Raw genomic sequence first — 22,726 nt, forward strand, 5'->3', positions numbered from 1 at the left:
CGGCAATTTGTCCTTACTCGAAAGAAACTTTTCAACAACAGCAGAAGCGCTAGCTTTTATCTAAAGGAAAATTTTGTACCGAGCTTTAGCTGGTAAAAAATGAAGTTTGTTCTTGTTTTTCAAGCCATATTGGCTACTTACATGATTCTTTGTGATGCAAGGCATGGCTTGGATCATCACGGGAGGCATCACGAAGACTTCAGACACTTTCAGCATGGCTGGAAGATCGACTTGAAGAAAATGGAAACTCCAAAGAACGAGACAATTTCAATAGATGTCACAAGGAAGAGCTCTAGTAGTGAAGGGAATGAAAAGAGTACAATGAAGGTCGCTATATATGCTTTAATTTGGCTAGATTTAAATCTTTCCATTTTAGAATGACGCATGGAAAGATTTCATGCGTCATCTGTTTCTGTTATTGCTTCCGTGCAAAGTCCTCAATGACCAGAAAGTGAAAGAACCGCGTTTCATGATGGAAGTAACTTAAGTAGTTTTTTTAAGTGTTATCTAGGTTATCTAGTTAAAATTACGATGTTATCTAGGTTTTGCACCAATAAAGGGGAAGCATGACGGTTGTTTTGTAACGCATCTCAAGAAACTAAATTCGCCAAATAAACTGATTGGTGCTTAATTCAGAATAGAAATCAAATATAGCAATATCATGCATTCTGCAGGCCCTTAATTCTGTAGCCTAAGCAATTTGTGTTGTTATGCAAACGAAAGTGCAAAATGTAGCGAGAGCCCTCACGGCAGGTGAACAGCTCTGTTCCCAAATCAATGCTATTTAGCATATCATAAATGATTCACAAGTGTTTCTCAGTTGCCAATAGATAATTCAATTATATAGTACCAATTCAGTTTTATCATATATAATAGCTAAAGTTACCCATAGTTTTTTTAAATTCTCTGTAATAATTGTATTTTTGGGAAATTTCCTGTAATAAAAGGAAAAGTTTTGAATGCTACTATATTTTGATGGTACAAAATTTAGATCAAATGGCTTTGAAAAAAGAAAACATTGAGTAAACTAAAGCTTTTCCTATGAGACTCTTCAGATAATAAAATGCCAGAACTCAGGTTGAAAACTCTATGCTAGGAAATATAGTTGTGGACTAAGATAGGCCAATCAGAAACACGAGCACAAGCCTGTGAAGGAAGTACTATGTACTTTTGAATGATGCTAGCTTTGGCACTTACATTGATAAAATTCATGTGAACACTATTCAATTTTTCAAATGTAATTAAAAGGTAAGAATTAAATCTTTAAAATATTTTAGTTTAAGAATAATGGTCTTTTCTGTGGCAGTTTGCTTTATACAGTTCTGGTATGTGCAGGTCATTTTAATTTGTACATATCTATGATTTTTGGATTTTATTTAAAACCTGCTTGATGCAGTGCTGGTAATATTAGGCGTGCAGTTGCACGTGCACGCCTAAAACTCCCAACGCGTGCTTTCCATCGCACACGCAGTTCCACGTATTGAATTACTATTCTTTTTCTCATTTGTTTCTTTTAATTTCTTGTTTATTTTCTCTAAAGTAATTTTTAATTTCTTTGTGTGGGTTATATTGATGGCATTCCTGAAGGCATTTTAACTCTTTACCTCGTTCCATTAGGCTCAGTTTTGATTGCTCTGTTTTTGTGTGTCTCCGTTCTCACTCTCAGTTCTTTTTGTATTTATTTTTTTGAACGTATTTTCTCAGGCCATTCTGTCTTGGTCAAAACAATAGCGTGGCTGTTTCCATTACTCCATATTTGTCCGTTCATATACTTTGCTCGAGCTCTTTTTTACACTGAGATTGAATGACTCAGTTTTTGAATGCTTCTTGTCTTCGCTGTTAACTACGCGTATTCAAATGATTCTGTTTCGAATGACTCCACTTTGAACAACATTTTTGAATAACTTTTGTTTGGTATCCAATGACACCATTTTTGAGCGTATTAAAGAAACTCAAAATCTAAAACAGATTCACTTGAATCCGTTTTCATACAGAAACAGAGTAATGGCAACAGGACCTGAAAACAGTATCCTTTTTGTTAAATTATTTTGTTGACTAGAATTGTGGACTAGAATTGCTGACTCATGATTAATTTATAATTATCTCAGTTGGCTATCATGTGACCAGTTTGCAAATCAGGTTTAGAAATCAATTCCAAATCAATTTTCTCTTGACTCATTTCCTTTGAAATTTTGAATAATAGTAAGTGAAGCTCATTGAAGAGCCACAAATGTTTATCAACTTTGATCTTGAATAATTCTTGAACACTTTTCTTTTCTTTTTCAAGGCGTATAAATTTTTTCTACACTTTCAGGTAGAAATTTTTATTTAACCTTGGTTATATTTTTCATTTAGGTAAGCTTGAGGGTTCATATTGTTAAAGGTGGAGTTCACATAAATGGGCAAAAGATTGACCACTCCGTTGTCACATCTGTTCACATTCGCACAATTGTTGGTAAGAAGTTTCAGTATTTGCCCTACACTTCTCTGCCCATATGGCCAAAACTTGATGAAATAATACAATTTGCCAATTTATTTTAAAATATAATCTTGAGTATTCAATTTTTGACTTGCCTGGTTGGGTTTCTAGGTTTTTACCTCTTTATTGCTGATTAGCACTCTAACAAAAGCTTCAGCTTAAAACATGACATACCTGTTCAACACAGTATCCCTTGGATTTCTAAGAGCACAGCAAGATTGCCAAAAAATATTTTATGAAAATTATGTAAAAGAAGTTTAACTAAATTATCAAACTACAGTTGTTTGTGGTGTGTACTCTTAATAGATATTGCCTCTATCTTAGGCTCTTTTGGGACACAAATTGTATGGGATATGTTTAATAGAAAGCTTGAAGAATAGTAGCATTCGTGCAGACTCGTCTGGTTTTCCCAGTGATAAATCTAGTTGATTGGAAATTTAGTTGATTGGAAAATGCAGTGTTTCTCTCCCAGTAGAGTCTATGAATCAGTGAGAAAAACTGTGACCGAGGGCACAGGTTCTGGGAACCATTCCTGATTGGTAGAAATTTTTCCCATTGTTATTGTGAAATGAAAATGGCAAAAGAAAAGCCTGCATGAGGAAGATTAGTGGCATTTGGAGCCAGAAATATGTCCAAAAGGACTTTAGTTAAGCTTCCTGCTTCCTTGGAATTGCTTCATTTGATCATTTGATCAAAGAAATCTCTTTCAAGTTTTTTCTAAAGTCCTGTTAGAATGCTCTGAACATTTCACTGAACATCGCTCAACATTTGTATAGTGATGTTTAGTGACGTTTAGTGATGTTGAAAAAGGGTGTTAAAACGCCCTCAACAATTCGACTCAACATTCGTTGAGCGATGAGTTTCTGACTCTCAGAGATCCAAGACAAGGGAATCCGCTGATTAGGTATGGTGTTTTGGAAGATGAACTTTGGTTACTCTTTCGCTTTAACAGTAGCTGCCTGATGATATCCTAAGGTCAGGAATTTGGTCTTGCAACTTGCTATGAATTGCTATCTCATCCGATTTGCTTTCACTGCCAACTGTTTCTAAGCGTTGGTCATGGTGTGCTATTGCGATTTATAAAATTCAACTTCTCTCAACCTCCTGGTCTGATCTGAGATCTTGACGCCTTGAAGCCTTTCTTTGGCGCGCAAAATCAAAGTCTAGTGCGCTTGCGCTGACTGAACATTGTTGTATGGGGTGTTGAAACGCTCTCAACATCTCTCAACAGCACCTTTAACAATAGAAATGTTGAGTTGACACGCTGAACATTTTTGAATCTGTTCAAACTCCACTAAACATCACTGAACACCACTCAACACCACTCAACCTTGTAGTGATTTCAATATTGTAAAAAAGGCCATATTTGCACTCATTCATCGATCATGCCAGCACCACGATTTTTCCTTACAGCATCACATACCAGAAAGACATTCCCTTCACAATTGTACACATGTTCACACATCTATGTCATGCTGATTTCTTTCCAAGTCTAGATCATTCCTTCCTAATGGCATCATCATTACATCATCACAACACATCATTACTCAGCACATTTATTTTGTATATAAGTATGTTAATTTGTATGTTAGTTCAGTTCAGTTCACATCAGAAGTACACAGGCAACACACTGTCTCTCTCACTGGCTCCGTGTTCTCTGCACGTTAAATAAGATTCGTCAAAGCGTACACCAACGATGGAAAGTCACAGCATATGATAGGAACCATTGCAATTCTTGCCACATAATAACGTTCCTATAACCTCACTGAGCAGGGTGTTAAAATGCTCTCACCATTTGCACTCTACAAATGTTGAGCAATGTTCAGTGAAATGTTGAGAGCGTTTCAATGAGGCTTAGGGATTGCCAAGACATTCATTACAGTGCCCCAACAGCCCAACATTAGAGTCTTTCCAAACAACTTCAATATCCAGTCTTGTTGATTTCTGTTCTCAGTATTATTACAAGGTTTCCCAAACCTGTAGTGTATGGAGCTTGCAAGCCAAGGGAAACTCACGATGCGACTTACAAATGAAAATAAGGCACAGGCTCCCTTTACCCTAGCCACAGGAAGACATTGAATTATTTGTAGCATTCAGTTCATGAAGCAAACACGTATAAAGTCAAAATTGCCATCTTAGATTAAAACTTACAAAGTATTTACAATCAGGCAAACTTACTTGATAGCTAAACATATGACAGCATTTTCCATAGCAATCAGTAGGCCTTCCTTTTTGCCGCCATGCATGGCAGTTCACACTTCAAGAAGGTGTGCTTTCATCCCCTCAAGTCGATTATGGTAATAGCTTTGTTGTTTGAAGGAAATAGTTTTTCCATATGGATTTGTCTTGTCAAAGTAATACATCTTTTGTTCGACTGCTAACATTGAAAACCACTGTCAACACAAATAGCAGTGTGATGAAAAAATTAACCACGCATCCAAACTTTTCCTTCCCAAAACTTGCTTGCGCCTTTAGCAATGCGTCACGCATGGATGATCGTTTTAGAATGCTAACATCAGTGGACACAGTTTCTGTTGCTGATTCGTAGACTCTATTGGGAGAAAAACCCTAAATTTTCCATTCAACTAAATTCATCTCTGCGAAAACCAGTCAAGTCTGCGCCCAAGCTAGAAGGACAGTGGAAAATCCTAGTTATATATTTCTGAAAACCATTTTGTCACGTTTAAGTCCATTATCCATTGTGTGTATTTTTCAAATCAAATGCAGCACACCACAAATAATCTGGACACTTTCCCCTAGAAGTCAAGCCACAAGGCTTTTTATTCCCCTATAGACTTTAGCCTAGTTTTTTTAAAAAAAATAGGAACCTAGAACTCTTGTGAATTTGGCTTGTTGTCAGAAACAAGAAAGTTTTCAAAATACATTCTTATAAATGCAAGACCAGACCAATGGCACCAAAGGCTAATAGGATCACTTTGAATTTCAATCTGTAGCTAATCGTTGTTCATAAGTTTTTCTGGCTCTTTTTTATTTTTAAAGTTTAAAAGATACTCCATGAACAGATTGTTTATAACAGTCAACAGCAGTTGACCATTGAGTAATCCCTTTAATGTACTCATAGTGTACTCATGGTATATATGTAAATTCTTATGCAGAGGAAGTCTTTTCTGATGGCAAAGTGACAAGGAAGCCAGCAATGATCCAAGTTCGAGCAATCGTTTCGGAATCAACCAATGCCAATGGAGTTAAGATCTTTTCATTCCAAGAAGAGATTGTTGAAGTTGAAGATGATGAAGTTGATCAAATAGAAGTGAAAGAAATTGTTCTTGAATTAGGTGATAATATTAACGAAAGCAAGAGAACCCTGAATATTGTTAAAATCTCCGAAAGCAATATTCACAAGCATGCAAGAAACAAAGACAAACATCTTTGGGCCTGCAGAGGTGAATTTTCTTAGATGTTCATTTCCATCTTTTTATGTCTCCTAGCTATTGGTTTTTCAGGTAATTTGTTTTATCACTTATGAAAGTATGTGGAATATCAGTATGATAAAAATATTTATAAAGATATGTGTCATTTTAATTGTAATAAGAATAATATAGACTTATGAAAAATGCTATTCCTTAACTTTCAGAAAATCATAACTGGTGAAAATGAAAACTATGAGAACCTTATGTTTTATATACATATATATTTTGGACTATATAGAGGTTTCATTGTCAGTGTATTCGTTTGATAACATATCCAGCATACTTTGAATTATGTTGTAAAAATCATATGTCTTCTAGGGCGTTTGCCTAAGGTGCCATTTCATATTTCAAGAGAGGAAATGAAAAGATGGAAACATAGGCATCCTAGACCACCAATGTTTGAGACTGGACAGAACAAAGATGAGGACAAGTGGAGTGGAAGAGATGGTGATGATGATGATGATGATGATGATGACAAAGACAATAAGGGCAAGGTTAATACATGTTTTGTAATCATTTTGTAATCTTGTTTATCCTACAATTGTGTTATGAACTCAAACTTTGAATTTTCTTCAGAATTTCAGGCTTGTTGTGTGACAATCACAGAAAAGTCACATGATCTTGTTCAGTGCAGCTTTTAGAGGAGGCCTGGCAATTTGAGGAGAGCCACACCTCTTACTTCCCCCCATATTCTCCTAAAATGCTGGAGGGGAGCTACACATACTTTTTTATCTACAAACAGCTCATCAAGAAACTACTAGGAGAGCTGTCTACAGGCCTGGCCGTTTGAGGCGAGCTATGAATTGCTCTCCTAAACAGAACATGAAGGTAGAATTCCCCCCCTAAAATTTCCATTCATTTGCCTATTCCGAGAACCTGAAAACGTACAAGGGTTAATTGGTTTATTTTTGTAACAGTGATTTCTCCCGTCATTGCATTTTTTGCAATCAACTTTTTGCTTGTTGGGCGGTTTTTGTTATGATAGGCAAAAACTTTGATCTATTTGGAAAAGGGTAGTTGACCGAAAGGTACGTTTGTAGCGATTAGAACCTTTCAATCTTAAGAAAACAGGAATAATTTTGGAAGGAAAGTCGAAGAAATTGGTAGGAAGTGTAGATTGGGGATATAATAAGACAGCAGGTCCCTTCCAGCAATAGAAACAAAACTATCCTTCAAAGAGAACAAGGTACTCCCTCTTGCAGATCAAAAACGACAACCAAAACATGGAATTCCACTATCCAGCAACATTTACTGAAAAACCCAGATTTGGTGAAAAACTATAACGGCAACATGTTTTGCATTATTGGCAAAGCCTGATCATTGTTCCATCTAGCAGTTTGTGAATCTATCTACTATATAAACATGATCAAACGCTTTTGTGTAGACATAAGTGAGTTCATTTTCACCTTAGGACTCCGTTGGTAACATTTTCAATAGGAAAGCGGCACTGATTGGATAACTTTAACAGTCATGTGCTCCCGTTTTCTGATTGGCCTATTTCGATCGAAACTGCGTAGAGTTTTCCATTTATGTTCTGACGTTTTATTCTCTGAAGAGTGCTAGACGTATAACTTAAGTTTGTTTCAAAATTTGTTTTTCAAAGCCATTTTCAAATTCTTTGCAACAAAAAGATTGTTTTGCAAGATAATTGTTTTGTGTTGTGCCAGGTTTACATAAAACTGAAAGAGTCTGTTCTTTTGAATACTTCAAGTAAAGGGGGTGCCTTAGTCACGGTTAAAGCAAATACAAATTGAAAGTTAAGTAAAACAGCATACTCCTGACTGAGGCTATTAAAGGCAACCGACAGATACTAAAGGGGGTTATTAAGTCATCTGTTGATTGTCTTTAAAGTACATTCTATGTGTTACTGATTTAGCTCGCCTCAGCAAATGAGGGGAGCAATTCACAGCTCACATATAAAAATTCAAACAGCGGGGTCCGTTGTCTACTGCTCCCCTGCTATACGTCTTTTGACCAGGCTGGTTGTAGAGGGCTGGTTTTATAGCAGTCTGTGTTAACAGACCAGTAAATTGAAATATTCATAACAGACAAGTTACCTTGTTTTTTAAATAAAAAAATTGGTTGCTTTAATGAGGATTTGATTAATGAGGATTGCCTTTTCTTCCTTATTGTTTTTTAGAATAAGACAATTAGAATTGATCAACATGAGATTTTGTATTTCTTGCTTTTTGTTTTCTATGCCTTTCCTGGCACTTACTTTTTAATCTAACTTTGTTATTGCATTAAATTCTATTTGTTTTGCCTAGCATGGACATGGCAAACGTCACCATCACCGTCATCATCATGGCCCAAAACGCTGGATGCGTCACTTTTGCAACTGGTTCCACAAACTTCCAGTTGCAACACGTGCTGCATTCTGTCTTTCTGTCATCTTGTTTGGCATCCTAATTTTTGCATCATGCTGGGCATGTTGTTGCAGGAAGCCAAGATCTAAGCCATCAGATGCAAAGTATGAGCTTGATGACACCGTGAGTGTTAATGAAGCAGCTGAGGCTGAGCCTCTGCCATGCAAAAAGAAGCAACTTGATGAGCAGCCACTTCTTTTATAAACACCCCTTGTGGAAAAAGAACAGATTTAAAAACAGTTCTGTACAATGGGTTGTTATTAGTATACTGCTTTCTTTTATTATTAGCATTACTCTAGACTTTTTTGTAGTGTTTCAGGTAAGGCAATGTTTGATCACTGGCAGGTAGACATATGGTAGCAGTTCATTTGGTAAACCAATCATCTTGATGATGCAATCCCTACTGTTATCTTATTTTGCAGGCTAGTCTTATTATTGTAATTAAAAGGCACAAAAAGCACTAAATTTCAGCTTTTAATGAAAGTAAACAAAGGATCACAATTTGCTGATATCCTTCAATGGTTGGAAAAAGGAGCATTTGCAGTTTTGATAATTTTTAAATGTGAGCACTTGGGGTTTCTGATGTGGAGGTAGATTTTCTGAGGACAAGAACATTTTGTGTGTTCATAAGTAGGCCTGTCATTGACAACCCTTTGGGAGATTTCATTGTCAAGTTTGTCCAAAGTCCAACAGGCTTGACTGATCGCCTAAACTTACCTTTATACCAGTGGCCATTTAGTTGCATTTTGTAATATCAGAAATGACATCATATTTCTGTTTTTTTTATTATGACATCTAGTCATTTTATGACAACAGATTTCCTGCTGCTTAAAGATAATGCACTAGAGGGAATGTGAAGGCTCTCTTTGTTCAGCTTACAATGACACCTGACACACTCCTATCTGACAGGCCTTTCATTGAGAGGCCTGTATTAGAAATTCCAGCTGCTCTTAATCCTGCCGATCTATTGTTATAATTTTTATGCATATCTGAATGTTTGTGCCTGCTTTTACACAACTGTACAGCAAGGCCAGATCATTTAAAGATTTTGTTGTAATTATAGCTCCAACACAAACCCAGTCTGTTTCTATTATCAGTTTCTGATCTGCTTCACTGATTTATCTGTCAAAAGAAAGCTCAAATTATGGGTATTTATATCTTGAGCATTTAATACACAGTGGGGATACATCCCCATGTTACTAGTTAGGTAGAGCTATTGTGTATGCAAGTAATGTGGTTCTAGGGGGGTGTAGATTAGTATTGCCAATCAAGATATCTTGTCGTTTAGTCCAAGACATTCAAAAAAATTTATGTTTTTCATCAGTATTGTAGGAAGGGGGCATACAACTTTAATTGTGTGTAGGCTGTCACTAAACCAGTTTATCAGTTATGTGCCATCTTTACAAAATGTTTAATGGTCAATGTTTTGCATCATATATTTATTATTTTATGTTAAAACATCATCAATGTTAAAACATCTCCAAATTTGAATATTTTTAACAAAAATTTGAAAACCTATTTCTTTAAAATTGCTTTTAGTTTAAACAGACTTCATAGCATTAACATTCATTTTAGCCGTTTTAAGATTTTTAACAAATAAAGGACTATTTAATTATCTAAATTTTAAGCCTATTGTTTTAATAAGATGACATCATATTTGTCCATTGTTACCTTTACCTCAACAATATACCTTTTCTTTAATTTTACGTGGCCACTCAACTTGCCCCTTCAGGTGCCCAGCCATACCATAAAGCCCCAATTCGGACAAAACTCATTTTACTGGGCAATCTATTATATACCCTTTTAAAGAAACCTAATATATTTCAGGAATAGGACCATCTGTGATTTGCTATTATGTTGACAACATACAATAATTTTCAGATTTCTAACTTATAGCCAAAGTTGTTTAAAAATAGCTCAATTGTTGACAAATTCAGGGACAACTGCTGAAATGAGATCACAAGTGGTATAAATTTATTGCTCAATCTTTTTGCCTGCTCAACAATACTCAATTTCCATCTCGGCAAGTTACAAACAGTTTTGTTTAAAAGAAATGAGTATTGACAAGAGGAAAATTATCAACTATTATCATATCATTTATCATTTTGAGAAAGAGTGAATTATGACCATTATCTGTACAGTATGTCAAAAAATATGAAAAAGTAATAGACGTAAAACAGACTGATTTGAAGTCAACCCAGGTAATTATCAATTAATTGAAATGTGTTTCAGAATAACAATGTGATGTGCATTATAAAGGTGTTTAATTCGCTAATAACATGATATCACGCGAGCAGTATCGATACAACGAATCAAGAGTTTCAAACATATTTGAAAGGTAAGCCATGAATTTTTCGAAACTGGCTAGCGACAAAACCTAAGTTTGCAAAATATGGTGCCTCTTGACCGATAATTGGCTTGCTATACCATTCTTCTACTTGCCGTACGATTTTTTCGTTGCCAGGCTCGCCTTCAAGGTACAAATAAATAATAGATGGGAGCTCGAAGCTGATATCTCCTGGTAAGGTATATCGCTGAACCTGATCGATCGCGATCACTTTATCGCCGTGGATAATGTCAAATTTAAGGCCTTCACTTTCTTTGAATAAAGATTCCATCTTGGAAAAACCTGAAGCGATGGTTGCTTTGCCACAGAGAAAAACTGCAGGATCCTCGAATGTTGCATTTTCAACAAAGAAATTCATTCTTTCTTTGCTGTAATCCAAGCTGTACAAGCGCCGGACAGCGTCGACTAGGCCCTCCCTTGACTTGCGTGTAGTTAAAGGAATTGCTTCTGATGACATTGCTTCTATTGGTACTTTGCTTTTCCCAAATTTGAGGTGGTATAAAAGCAAGCCTTGGCTTCCGACCCATGATAAACTAACAGCTGCACATGTAAGCTTCAAGAATCTTTTCAAGAAAACGGACATTTTGAAGCACCAATCACTCTGGATAGTGATAGTTGACGTAATGTAGAGATTGATAGTGATTCCCAGCAGTTGAACCAACAGCAACAGCAACACTTCACAACGGGATAACGAAATATTAAAATCATAGAAATGGCCAGAATGGTGACGGACGGACAGGGTACCAAAATGTCGAATTTATCCTTAACTCAAAAGCCTTACGGCAAATTCGTACCAGTGGCGTGCTGGCAGGGGGACAAAGGGGCAATTGTCCCTCTGCCGATCAAATATCAGGGGCGCCAAAATGAATCCTCACGCCATAGGGGCTCCCTAGCCAAATAGCTACCAAACGAGGACAATTTACATAAAAGAACACAGCAATAGGTACTAATGGCGGACACTGTATAACAATCCACGATAAATCGCTTCGAAGAGAACAAGAATCAGCTTGCAACATACCACTTCTTTTTTCTTACTAACTTTGATGCACTGAACAACAATTCAGATTAGGGATCATTTCATAAAACTATTGGGAGGGTACAAAGAGTTTTGATGATGAAAGAGTTTTGATTTACTGAAATGCTAAAAATTGGTAGGAAGAAAAAGCTGAGAAATTATGTCCCAATCTGAAGAAAATTATGTTGCATAAGCTAAAACATTAAAGAACGACAACAGAAAGTTGATTAAAACCATCAAATAGCTTTCATTCAATAGATATTTATTTCAGAGAAAGCTTGCGTTATTGAAAATTGCTTCAAAAAGTGCATTTTCTAGCAAACTGGAAGCATCAAAATTCAAAAGTGTTTCCCCTTTGGCGGCAACCATGGTACCGCCATGGTGTTGTGTAGTTATATCCTGGGCTTGTTCCGATACACAGATCTAAAGGGCTGGAAGGGCTGACAATAATATGTATATAGATGTGTTGAATCGACACAATGTATTGCAGAGGATGGTTTTCAATCCGGCAAATTCGTAGAAAAACCAAACAGGCCTACATCGCAACGGCGTTGGGGCCATAATTAGAATAAAGCTTATAGGTATTGTCTAGGATTTTCAAAGAGTTTACATTTTCCATACATTTTCCGACCATCCCTGGAACGTCTTCTTTGCAATTTTTTGCCGCCAACGATGGCGACCGCCTTCACTAAACTCCTGAACGATCTTAACGCCCCCTCTCTACCCCCAACCTCTCTCTCAATAGTGACTTTCCTGATTATCATTGTTGTGCAGTTTGATGATACAGCCGCTACAACGATACTCAAAAATACTGAGAAAAAATGCATAGTATATAGTTGTAGAAATAGCAATGTTGAAACAAGAACGAAAATAAGAACACCCGGGACTCAAAATATTCAAGAAAATGAGAACAAAAAGGCTCCACAAGATGTTAGGTTTTTATAAAAAAAGAAAACAAAACAGCTGTATTTTGCGTTAGGGCTCCCGTCTCCTTTTTATAGCATAACATCCCCGGAAAATATGTGTATAGGAGTCTGCAGAATATGTCGAGGCAAAATTTTGCAAAATCAATAGCAAAACTAGAAATTGGCTAGTTTTTGGCATTAATAAGCACGCCTTTTGCGAGCAAATCTGATTCTACCTATTATATTGGGTAGAAGCGGTGTTTTTGGCAGTAATTTAATAGAAATACCTCGCGCGTGTACAGGTCATAGTCTGCACACTGGACTACACCCTTTATAATTTCGATACATATTCCCAGTTTACAAAATTAAATTGCTAAATGATGCAAATTATTCTATTTATGAAAAGTACAGTAGTGTAGTGCACCAAATCATGGTTGGTAGAATAAGGTAGAATAAGGTAGAATCAGCTGCAAAGGACATAATTTTAGTGCTCGGGCTGCTCGGGCTGCTCGGGCTGCTCGGGCTGCTCGGGCTGCTCGGGCTGCTCGGGCTGCTCGGGCTGCTCGGGCTGCTCGGGCTGCTCGGGCCATATATTCTCAACGACTGTTATCTAGATGAACTTAACTAGACAACGAATCCATCATTTTTATTTTTCTAAGCGATATTCTATTCTTTTAGAAACTACTTAAAATGCATTTTTGAATGTACGATACAGAACTATTTTGTTTTGTTCAACAAAGTTTCTTCGGATCCGTGCTTATCTTCATATTTCGTAATTGAAAGTGGTACAGTATTGAAGTGGTACATTATTGAAATTGTGGTATAAAAAAGGAATAAAGACATGTTTTGAGCATTGGTATATGTCAAGAGTACATTCGCACAAGGTGCCTGAACACTTTTCAGAAATTGTTATATAAGACGATATGGTAGATGTGTTGAAACATTAATGCAAGTTTGAGATGAATTATAAAAAAACCGGTCGGGGAGCAGGCTGTGAAAGAAGAGGGTTAAGCCTTAGGTAGACATCTTGTACAGTGCATCTCCGCACTTTAAGACCCAAGAAAACGAATTCTGGTATCCAAATGTCATTCACTAAGACAAAACAAATTCTTAACTCAATACTTTATAAAACACTAAAAATATATAAAAAATTGATTATGTTTGAATTTCCGACAATTTCCAAAATTCATATTTATATGTATATAAATATATATATATATATACGTATACTGGATATTTTTCGACATATGGAGAAACAGCCGCCTCACACCATCAGGTAAGTTTTGTGAATCTACGAAGCGTTAAAAGCAAAATCTTTAAGCAGTCAAACAGATTTTTCGCAAAAATTCCAACTTCGTAATTTTGAATTTCTTTGAATTACTGATTTGATTAAATCAATTTTTTTTTAAAAAATTGCGATGCTCCATTTGATAGTAGCGTATATTCTCTAGTTTAAGCTTGCTTCAAATTGGTCTCCATGGTCAATTCCAAATTTGATTTTGTCATCAGCAATGAAAGCCCATCCCATTCTGAAAGTTGAAAAGGAGAATCCAATATCACCTTTATTGCTGATGCAAATGATACCACCTCTCCCGTCTGTCTCATTTCCAAGGTATTTTATTGCTTTCTCTGCTGCTGTTTGTGCATCATCACCGTTCTCCATGTAGTAAACTGCCTAAAATGCACCAAACCAAATCTGTCACTTTTTTATAAGTTATGACATATAAACTGACGCAAATATGAAATAATATTGCAAATAATTAAAGAATTCGATACAACGACAACAAGAAAATCTAGTGGGGAAACGATAGCAAATTTTCGTATAATTTAGTGCTACTTGGAGATTGAACGTCAACAGCATAATTCAGGTATCAATGAAAGAATTCTAATTGATATGTCTAACGCAAGACATGTCATTGATAGTATATCCTAGAGGATTCTAGAGATTAAAATTACTGTTTAACGGTCTGTCATAAAGTACTTAATGCGGTATGGGCAGTTATGTACACGCTTTGGCGTATAGAACAGGACGGTTGTAAGCCGCTACCACGATTATCTTATGTTTTAATATAAGATATTGGGAATTTTAGAATGATAACAAATTTAAATATAATGGTCTGTTGCAAGCTAATAGCAGTATTGTTATTAGTGTGGCATGTAGATAGGATGATGGAGATGTTTTGAATGATTTTATGATGTGAGATAAATGGGACTAACAAAAAGGTATCAGCTAGCTCAAGATCTTTTATAGACAATTACGCAAAAATAAAATGTTTTGCTACATTTTTAAAGTGAAGAACATACGAATCACACTTAAATGCTCAATATTTATCTAACATTTCTACGACCTATTTTCAATAAAATGACACCATCTGAGCAAAACTATACTCTTTCGTCGTGTTTTCTTGAGTTCGCTTATTTGTGAATCACAGAGTTGCCTTCAAGAGAATTGCAAGTTTTTATATTCTTCAAACTCGAGCTATAACGTTTTGAAAAGAATGCACTTTCCTTGAGCCAAACCAGGGTCGTAACTGCGATTTTTGGCTTTTCTGTAGAAAAATATATAGAAAAGGAAAACAAAATTTAAATCTTACTTGTCTGCAGATGGTAGTTTTGGTTATTGATTCTCCGTGGCCAGTGGAAGAAGCACCACCAAATCGATTCGCATAACCACCGCAACCAGTTAGGGGGGTATCACCAACACGGCCAACCCATTTACCGGGGATTCCTCCTAAACAAACGTAAGTGGAGAGCTAATCATTTAAGAATAATGGAAAAACTGTGAATAGAATAAAAGAACAAATTGAACCGAATAGACGTGGGAAAGAATAAAAATGTGATTTTGCAGAAGGCTTCATAATACAAAAGTTAGGAAATTACTCCCTCTTCTCAAGTCTTGACTATAGAGCAACATTTTTGTGAATAAGTTTTAAATTTTGGCGTGAAAGGCACATGGAAAAACAAAATATTTTGGACGTATTTAGCAGCGAGTTAATGGACGCCTTATTTATAGATTCGTTAAGGATTCTAGCTACTTGTCAAAAGAAAATTTGTTTTCTTTAGCTGGCATTGGTCGTGATTGGAAGTAAATAAACTTAAATAATGGAGAAACTTAGGTAACTGCATAACTCATCTTGCAAGGTGCAACGGTTTTTCGTAATTTGGCCTTCATCTTAATAGCAGCAATAGAGTTCTTCATCGCCTCCTCTCCGCATCGAGGCTCGCCGTGCATGCACAGCTCATTACGCTCTGACTAGAGATTTATTTCTATTCTATTGGCTATTCCAACTCGTTCATGACAGCAATACATCAAAAAAAGACTATATCAACCCCCACACGCCCATTCCCATCAGTTTTTTACAGGAAAGACTGAGGGCAATGCAAAAGTGAATTTGGGAAGGGCTGAGAGGGTGCACAGCGACATCGATGCTACGAGGAGGCTCGAAGAACTCAAATCGGAGTTCGCCGAGTCTCCTCCAATAAAGATTTCTTAAGTGATGACGTCAAAATTCATCACTTAAGGGATCAAAAATTTTGAATTTTGATTCCATAACCTGAAAGACCATAGTGAAAGAAATCTAAATATGCAGAATCAGTTGTTACAAATTGGCAGAGATATGGCCAGATGAGCACAGGCTCTTGTTCCATCAAACCTCTGTAATTTGGTCTCTGTTCATAACTTCATGAACAAAGCCAAAGTAACATTGATCCGTTAGCAAATTCCAAATCTCTTACCCGGTTTTTGAGTCTTTTTCCAAATTTTGCATATTTTGAAGTATTTCACAGAGCTCTTTTTTGTTGTGGTAAAATTTCAAAATTCCAAAAATAGGTTTTTGTGACCCCACACATTAGAACTCAATTAGAACCTTTAATAAAGCGAAGAAAGATAAAATGCATTGATTCTCAGCGATTGTTTTCTCGTGTTATGTCGACTGTCAACAACATTACTGTTTGTATGGAGAGGATAACAAAGTAATTTTTCATAACTCTTTTGATATTCAAACTTATAATCAGTACCACGACAAAAAAGACATCTAGTTCTTTTAGCTTGAATCCATTCGACAATTCCTTGTTACATTTTAGTAGAATCCATTCGACAATTCCTTGTTACATTTACGAAATCAGTACATCGTGAAAATCCGATGTCCAGTAAAAAATTAGACAGTCCAGTAAAAAATTCACAAATCCGTTAATTAGACACATCCATTAGATAAACGTTTCGACTCTAGCTAGAGTCAATTTCATCATCATCTAGAGTCATCTGCTCTTCGTATGAAAATTTCCATAATGAACTCTCTAAGATTAAAACCATCCTTAGTGACAACAGTTTTCTAAAAAAATATTTATTGACGCCCATCCGTCTACTGAAATGTAACAAGAAATTGTCAAATGGATTCAAGTTGAAAGGACTTTGTCTTTTTTCACCGTGGTACTGGTTATAAGTTTCATCATCAAACTGCGCTTCCCAAAGTTTGAATCTTTAATATTCAACGAGAGTAACTAAAATTTACTCTAGACATCTCATATCTCTCTATACCTGTGGATGTAGCACAAGCTATTCTTCCACTTCCATCAATTGCAACCGCACCAACAGTATCATGGCCAACACTCCCATTTTTGGGGTCTATATCTTCTGCTCTTGCCATCTTGCTTGCTATTTCTTCTAATTCTTGCATATCCTTTGAGTGGATTATGTTATTGAAATATGTCTTAACATTATGGTGAAACTTGACCCTGGCATCCAATTTTGCTTTCAAAACACTTTCTTCAACAATCAATTCAGTAGGGTCTGATAAAACTGGATGTCCCACTTTTTTGGCAAATTTACTTGCACCCTGTCCGACTAGCATGCAATGAGGCGTGTTCTCAAGAATCTTCTTGGATAACTGTACAGGATTGGCGATATCAGTGACAGCTCCAACAGCACCTATATATAAAAAAGTCTGTTTTTTACAATACATACATGAAAGCGATGTATCAAGGTTTATACGGGTATGTGGGAGCGGACGTACACCATTGATAATTCAACCTATTTTCAACACTTATTGATGTGACGAGAAGAGTTTGACAAAAAGGGAGAATCTAGCACAGTAAACACTATGCTACATCATCCCTTTTTATCTAACGATAGATACGCAGTTTAGCTGTACTTATATAAAAGTGCAGTTCGGGACAACTAGTCATATTTTTAACAGCCAAAACCCAAGACAACTAGACATATTAAATCCATAGACAGACAAAATTGTAGCACTATAGCATCAAAGGTGATGAAAGAATAACTGCTATATAACAGTCTATCTATAGATTTAATTCATGCTTTGAAGGAACATCTTAAGGATTAAACTTGTATAATAATCATATAACTTATAAATGACATTGTCTATTTTTAACGCATTTTTATTACTTAGTTGTAACTTCCCCTTCTAAGTGTTTTCCAATGTTTTTTTAATTTTAGACAGGGCTTCTCTTTATACGAGCATGGGTTTAGCTGATTGAATTACCCTGTATAAATAATGTATCATTATTATTATTATTATTAATAGTCAATTGAAAAACCTTTTTCAATTGACTATGGTGTGTTCCAGATTGTTCTCAGAATCTCTTTTCATGGCCACGGTATCCATGCGACGTTGGTTTGATGCACAAATAACCAATCAGAACGTAGAGCCACCACAGCGTACTCTGCCTCAGCGAGTTGCTGTGAATTTTGTTCTGGTGTTAAACGTCTAAAGTCAGTTTCGATGATATAAAGATTAGGCCCTTTTCATGTTCACCCTCAATAACTAATGACAGATGCTAAAAAGAGAGAGGAAGACGCTATCAGGGCGAGGCTTTCAATTAGCCAATCACGGAGGGGACAGACTACTTCAAGTACTCCATGTAAAGTAGAAAAAGAGGTAGATGCTACCCAACCTATAGGAATGTAGCAATAGGCTTTTTTTTTCATATTTTCACTTACCAACTCTCAGTGTCTCACCATCCATAATAAATGCATCCATTTCAACAGTTCCTTCTTCTGTGAGGCAAGAACCATGGCCAGCATCAAAGGCAGGATTGTCCTCGAGTGACGTCACAGCTGCACAGACAGCATCAAGCGCAGAACCACCCTAATCGAACAAATATTTTGGCTTCACAATAAGATTATATTGATTAGCTACATATTTTGTAAATATTCTACAAAAAGTTAAACATATAACAACACACAAACAAATTAACCAAAATACAAGAGAAAAGATCATGCAAGTGAGCTATTAAAAACAAACCGAATAGTAGCTAATGCATAGAGGAAAGGAAACAAGCAAACAAGCAAACAAGCAAACAAGCAAACATGCAAACAAGGAAACAAGGAAACAAGGAAACATCAAACATGCAAACAAGCAAACAAGTCTTTGCATTCAAGGAAACAACAAGGCAAACACACGAGGGAGTAAGCAAACATCAAGTGATCAAGAACAGAGGCAATCAAGCAAGCACACAAGGAAACAAGGGAGTAAATAAGCACATAATCAAGCACAGAGATATATAAGGACAAAAGTAAGCAAATGCATAAGCAAGCCATGAAGCACATAAGCACTTGGGCAATAAGGACTTAAGCAAGTAAGCAAGTAAGCAAGCAAAGGCACATGCAATCAAGCAAGCACACATACAAGCTAGCATGTTATCTAGTATTCAAGTATATAGGCATTCAAGGAAACCAGCCCAAGGAAATAAGCAAACAAAAACACAAGCAAGCAAGCAAGAATTTCCATGCAGTGTTTTAGCACCAAAACCCAGGAGAACAGGTTGACAATTCAAGCCTGCATTCTAAAATCACATTGAAAAATTTAATCCTGCCTCTCTAATAACACTACCTTGCAATGAATTGAGATGTTTAATCCTGCAGCAGGAATACAAAAGAGAATACGGTAAGCAAAATATCAAGCCTTCTGAAACCGAGCATTCAAAAATGTCGACTTCATCCCTCGGAGTACCAACAGCCTATAATTTTGGGAAAAGGCTCTCACATGGCCCATGATTAATGCACATTAAATCCTTGTTTTCAGAGCTGTCTTGGCTGGAAGAGACATGGTGTGAATTTTGGTTTGATGCAAAGTATTTCATGGCCAATGAATAAAATGGAAATTTTGGTTTTTTGTCAAGTTTACTTATTTCAGCATCAGTGAAAATTGGGAAGGGGGGGGGCTAAATTGAGAGGGGGGCTAATTAAATTTTTCCTTCTGGAAAGGGGGGTAAATAAGAGGGAGGGCTTAATTAAGAGGGGGACTAAAAAGGAAATTTATGGTAGAAGTCCAGTGGCGGATCCAGACTACCGCCATTACCGCTCGAGCGGTAGTCAGATTATTCAAAAAATTATAGAAACAAGGATCATTTTCATGTTTATCCTACTACTTTAATTAAACCATATTTAATTATTGAAAATATTTGATCGCGCTGCAAACCAAGCCTTTCTTCCTAGGAACATGCCTGAAATTTCCACAGAGACAGAAATATTTTTTAGTCCTTATCGCTATGGAAATTGCGTGCCAATTGCCGAGCCACATGTTCGCAAATAGAAGGCTAGCATGGGGGGATGATGAAATCATGGCTTGCTAACTAGGGGGGTTGTGTCGGTGTAGAGCGGATTTGAGCTGCACTGAGCGGTAGTCAGCCTGCCTAAACCAATCAAATCATCAGAAATCACTGCCAACCTGGGGGGATGCATCCAAATTTTGTTGACAACCAATGAACAACCGAGTTGACTACCGCTCAGATGGGGGGTTGAATAGTACTGCCGCTCAGCACGGCTCAAACGTTACAGAAAGATGGGGGGATGCCTACATATTCTGCAAGTGGGCAAACTGTAACTTCAAAGCCGATGTGACCAATTATTTTGTACAATACACAACTATTCGTAGGAATAAATTTTAAAAGAATATTAAGACTCAAATATTCTAAAATTTAAGAAGGCATCAGGATTAAAAGTCAGGCCCACAATATTCGCCAAAAGTATGAATCTTTGTTTAACAAAAGTTGCTCTCAATAATTGCAAATTTTATCTAGCTTTTTAAACTTATAATTTCCAACAGGTCTGATTTTCATAAGTAATTGTGCGACTAAATGCGAGTTTTAGGCGACACTTCAAAATTATGCCAAATGTATCTTTTTTCTAATTCGATGGTGTTCCTCGGCTAAATGCCGTAAATTTTTTTAGAATATCCATTCTCAAAATATTGAATAAGATTATTTATTTCTTCTCAAGCTTGTTGTAAGGTACCCTGGGTACCAGAGCCGCAAAAATTAAAATTTTAATTTTTGCGGCTCTGGTACCCAGGGTAGTTGTAAGGATACATGAAATTTCAGTAAAGCACCGCTTGTCTCTTGAAAATGGTCTACATAAGAAATTATAGAAAGCAATAATCATTTTAGAAAACCGGGTGTGACCAAGAAATGGGTGTGGTCTAAAGGGTGTGGTCAACCCTCTATCTCATTTCGGCGGTAGTCAGATTTTTGGCTGGATCCGCCACTGAAGTCAACAACCATAGAAACAGCTGCAGGCGTCAAAAGTTCTGAAAACTGTCTTGAAGGATGGCTAGTGACAAAAAACTTTACCAGCTATAGATGGAGCCCACTATTTCAGCTGATGGCATTACATTTTCATTTACTTGTTCTGTAAATTTGAGTACATACCCCTTTAAGAACTGCGTATCCTGCCTTAGCAGCAACTTGTGTACCAGACTTGGATCTTTCAACAAAAATATCTGCAATATTACTTGCACCTCCATGAACAATTATGCATGGTTTCATGCCTTTGCTATTTTTCAAAACCTTGAAATTAGGAAAAAATTAGCTATGAGCAAGCCCTGTACAAGGGAGCAAAAGATTTGCAGATATCCATATACTGAAGCTTAATACCCCTTTACTTCTCTTCATTTTGCAACTCCTGCAAACCTTTACTATCCTGGTTTTTACTAGCCTCCAATTGTCCTCGAAGGAAAAGTTGCTAAATACTTTAACCACTAAATACTTTTTCTTTGAGGAAGAGTGGAGCCTGGGGGAGGGGTTAGCTCCCATTATGGCCTAACAGGTGGGCCCAGTCAGGGTCAAAGCTGAAATGTTGAAAAATTACCCTCAAATGGTAGTTTTGTTGACAATAACCTTCAAATGGTAGCATAAGGACGGATCTGATATTATGTCCTTGGTAGCATCCATTTCTTTGTGCAAGCCTGGTCCTTCTTTGACAAATTTCTTTTCTACTGACTGTTGTTGATTTGAGAAAGAAGATAAAATCTTGTTCATTGTTCATAATAAATGGCAAGCTAAACTTAGCCCTTGTGTTATTATCAAAACTGAGCCATTTGGTGGCCATTTGGTGGCCATTTGGTGAGACCCTCAAATTGACTGGACCCCCCTGTCAAGCCTTAATGGGAGTACCCCCCCCCCTCCCTGGGGAGTGAAGGGTGCATGAAGTTTAGCCAATTTCTAATTAGCCGGAACAACTAAGGAATAGACTATTCTTAAATTGATTATTTTTCTAAGCACAGCAATGTTGCACAAGGAGGTAAGAGGGTCAAAAGGAGGAAAGGGAGAAGCTGCATCCCTTTGCCCCTGACCAGAGGGGGGCAGAAGGGGGTACTCCCATGTGTTTTGGTGCCCTGTTTTTGATTACTTTTTATATGGTTGGATATATAAAGATAACAGCGTAAAGAATACACAACTTGTATCTGAACATAACATGAAGAGGTAGTTGAGAACAATGCAAATACTAAAAGTAAATCTATTGCAGTGCAAGCATGAGGGGTCAAAATCCGATTAACAGGGAATTCTTAACAGGGAGATAATAATGAGTTCTTAACAGGGAATTCTTTTTAGGATTTTCTATGGGACAGGTTGGAGTGCAAAAAAGATATTCCGCAAACAAAAAGATATTCTGTCACTTCCATAGTCATATGCCCACTTGGAAAAATTAAACTAACCTTTCAAGTTTAACACACTGATCACTGTAAACTTTTGATGTCGAACGATGCAAAGTTGCAATCAATTACAGAACTGTTGTCACGTGGACACAACAAACAACAACAATTTTAAGATGCACATGGGTACGGTGTTCGACTGACTGCCATCCAGTGACTGAGATGTTCCTCACCAGAAGATCTAATTTGTTGAGGTAAGTTACGAAAGAATACTTCATTAAACGATTTAAACA

At 36.7% G+C, this 22,726-nt stretch overlaps 3 protein-coding genes across 3 annotated transcripts in view; 2 read left to right on the top strand and 1 right to left on the bottom strand.

Annotated features, from left to right (window-relative positions):
- Positions 1-9,351, top strand: LOC135685196 (uncharacterized). The gene is made up of 5 exons (XM_065201037.2): positions 1-327; positions 2,356-2,455; positions 5,596-5,883; positions 6,229-6,404; positions 8,178-9,351. The coding sequence occupies exons 1-5, from the start codon at positions 100-102 to the stop codon at positions 8,478-8,480; spliced, it is 1,095 nt and encodes a 364-aa protein (XP_065057109.1). The 5' UTR covers positions 1-99; the 3' UTR covers positions 8,481-9,351.
- LOC135685669 (isoaspartyl peptidase/L-asparaginase) lies at positions 8,334-22,633 on the bottom strand. The gene is made up of 6 exons (XM_065201670.2): positions 22,497-22,633; positions 21,211-21,348; positions 18,503-18,650; positions 17,081-17,470; positions 15,138-15,274; positions 8,334-14,218 (listed from the first exon to the last, which is right to left on the bottom strand). Exons 2-6 carry the CDS (start codon positions 21,325-21,327, stop codon positions 13,991-13,993), a joined length of 1,020 nt encoding a protein of 339 aa, XP_065057742.1. The 5' UTR covers positions 21,328-21,348; positions 22,497-22,633; the 3' UTR covers positions 8,334-13,990.
- Positions 22,541-22,726, top strand: part of LOC135685670 (dimethyladenosine transferase 1, mitochondrial) — a 19,291-nt gene continuing 19,105 nt past the window's right edge. Inside the window, exon 1 of the mRNA XM_065201671.2 lies at positions 22,541-22,687. The gene's annotated coding sequence lies outside the window, so the exon portion shown is untranslated. The remainder of the gene's footprint in view (positions 22,688-22,726) is intronic.

This window comes from Rhopilema esculentum, chromosome 15 (assembly GCF_057945365.1).
Source record: "Rhopilema esculentum isolate cy_ngs chromosome 15, ASM5794536v1, whole genome shotgun sequence".
NCBI classification, from domain to species: Eukaryota; Metazoa; Cnidaria; class Scyphozoa; order Rhizostomeae; family Rhizostomatidae; genus Rhopilema; species Rhopilema esculentum.

What these genes read in the sequence shown, in the direction of transcription:
- LOC135685196 (XM_065201037.2), top strand. Translation starts at nt 100, where the DNA reads ATGAAGTTTGTTCTTGTTTTTCAAGCCATATTGGCTACTTACATGATT. An exon ending in TCACATTCGCACAATTGTTG is followed by an intron (nt 2,456 to 5,595) that starts GTAAGAAGTTTC and finishes ATTCTTATGCAG; the next exon opens with AGGAAGTCTTTTCTGATGGC. An exon ending in ACAAAGACAATAAGGGCAAG is followed by an intron (nt 6,405 to 8,177) that starts GTTAATACATGT and finishes TGTTTTGCCTAG; the next exon opens with CATGGACATGGCAAACGTCA.
- LOC135685669 (XM_065201670.2), bottom strand. Translation starts at nt 21,327, where the DNA reads ATGAAACCATGCATAATTGTTCATGGAGGTGCAAGTAATATTGCAGAT. An exon ending in GATACGCAGTTCTTAAAGGG is followed by an intron (nt 18,651 to 21,210) that starts GTATGTACTCAA and finishes TTGTTCGATTAG; the next exon opens with GGTGGTTCTGCGCTTGATGC. An exon ending in AAACTACCATCTGCAGACAA is followed by an intron (nt 14,219 to 15,137) that starts GTAAGATTTAAA and finishes GGTGCATTTTAG; the next exon opens with GCAGTTTACTACATGGAGAA.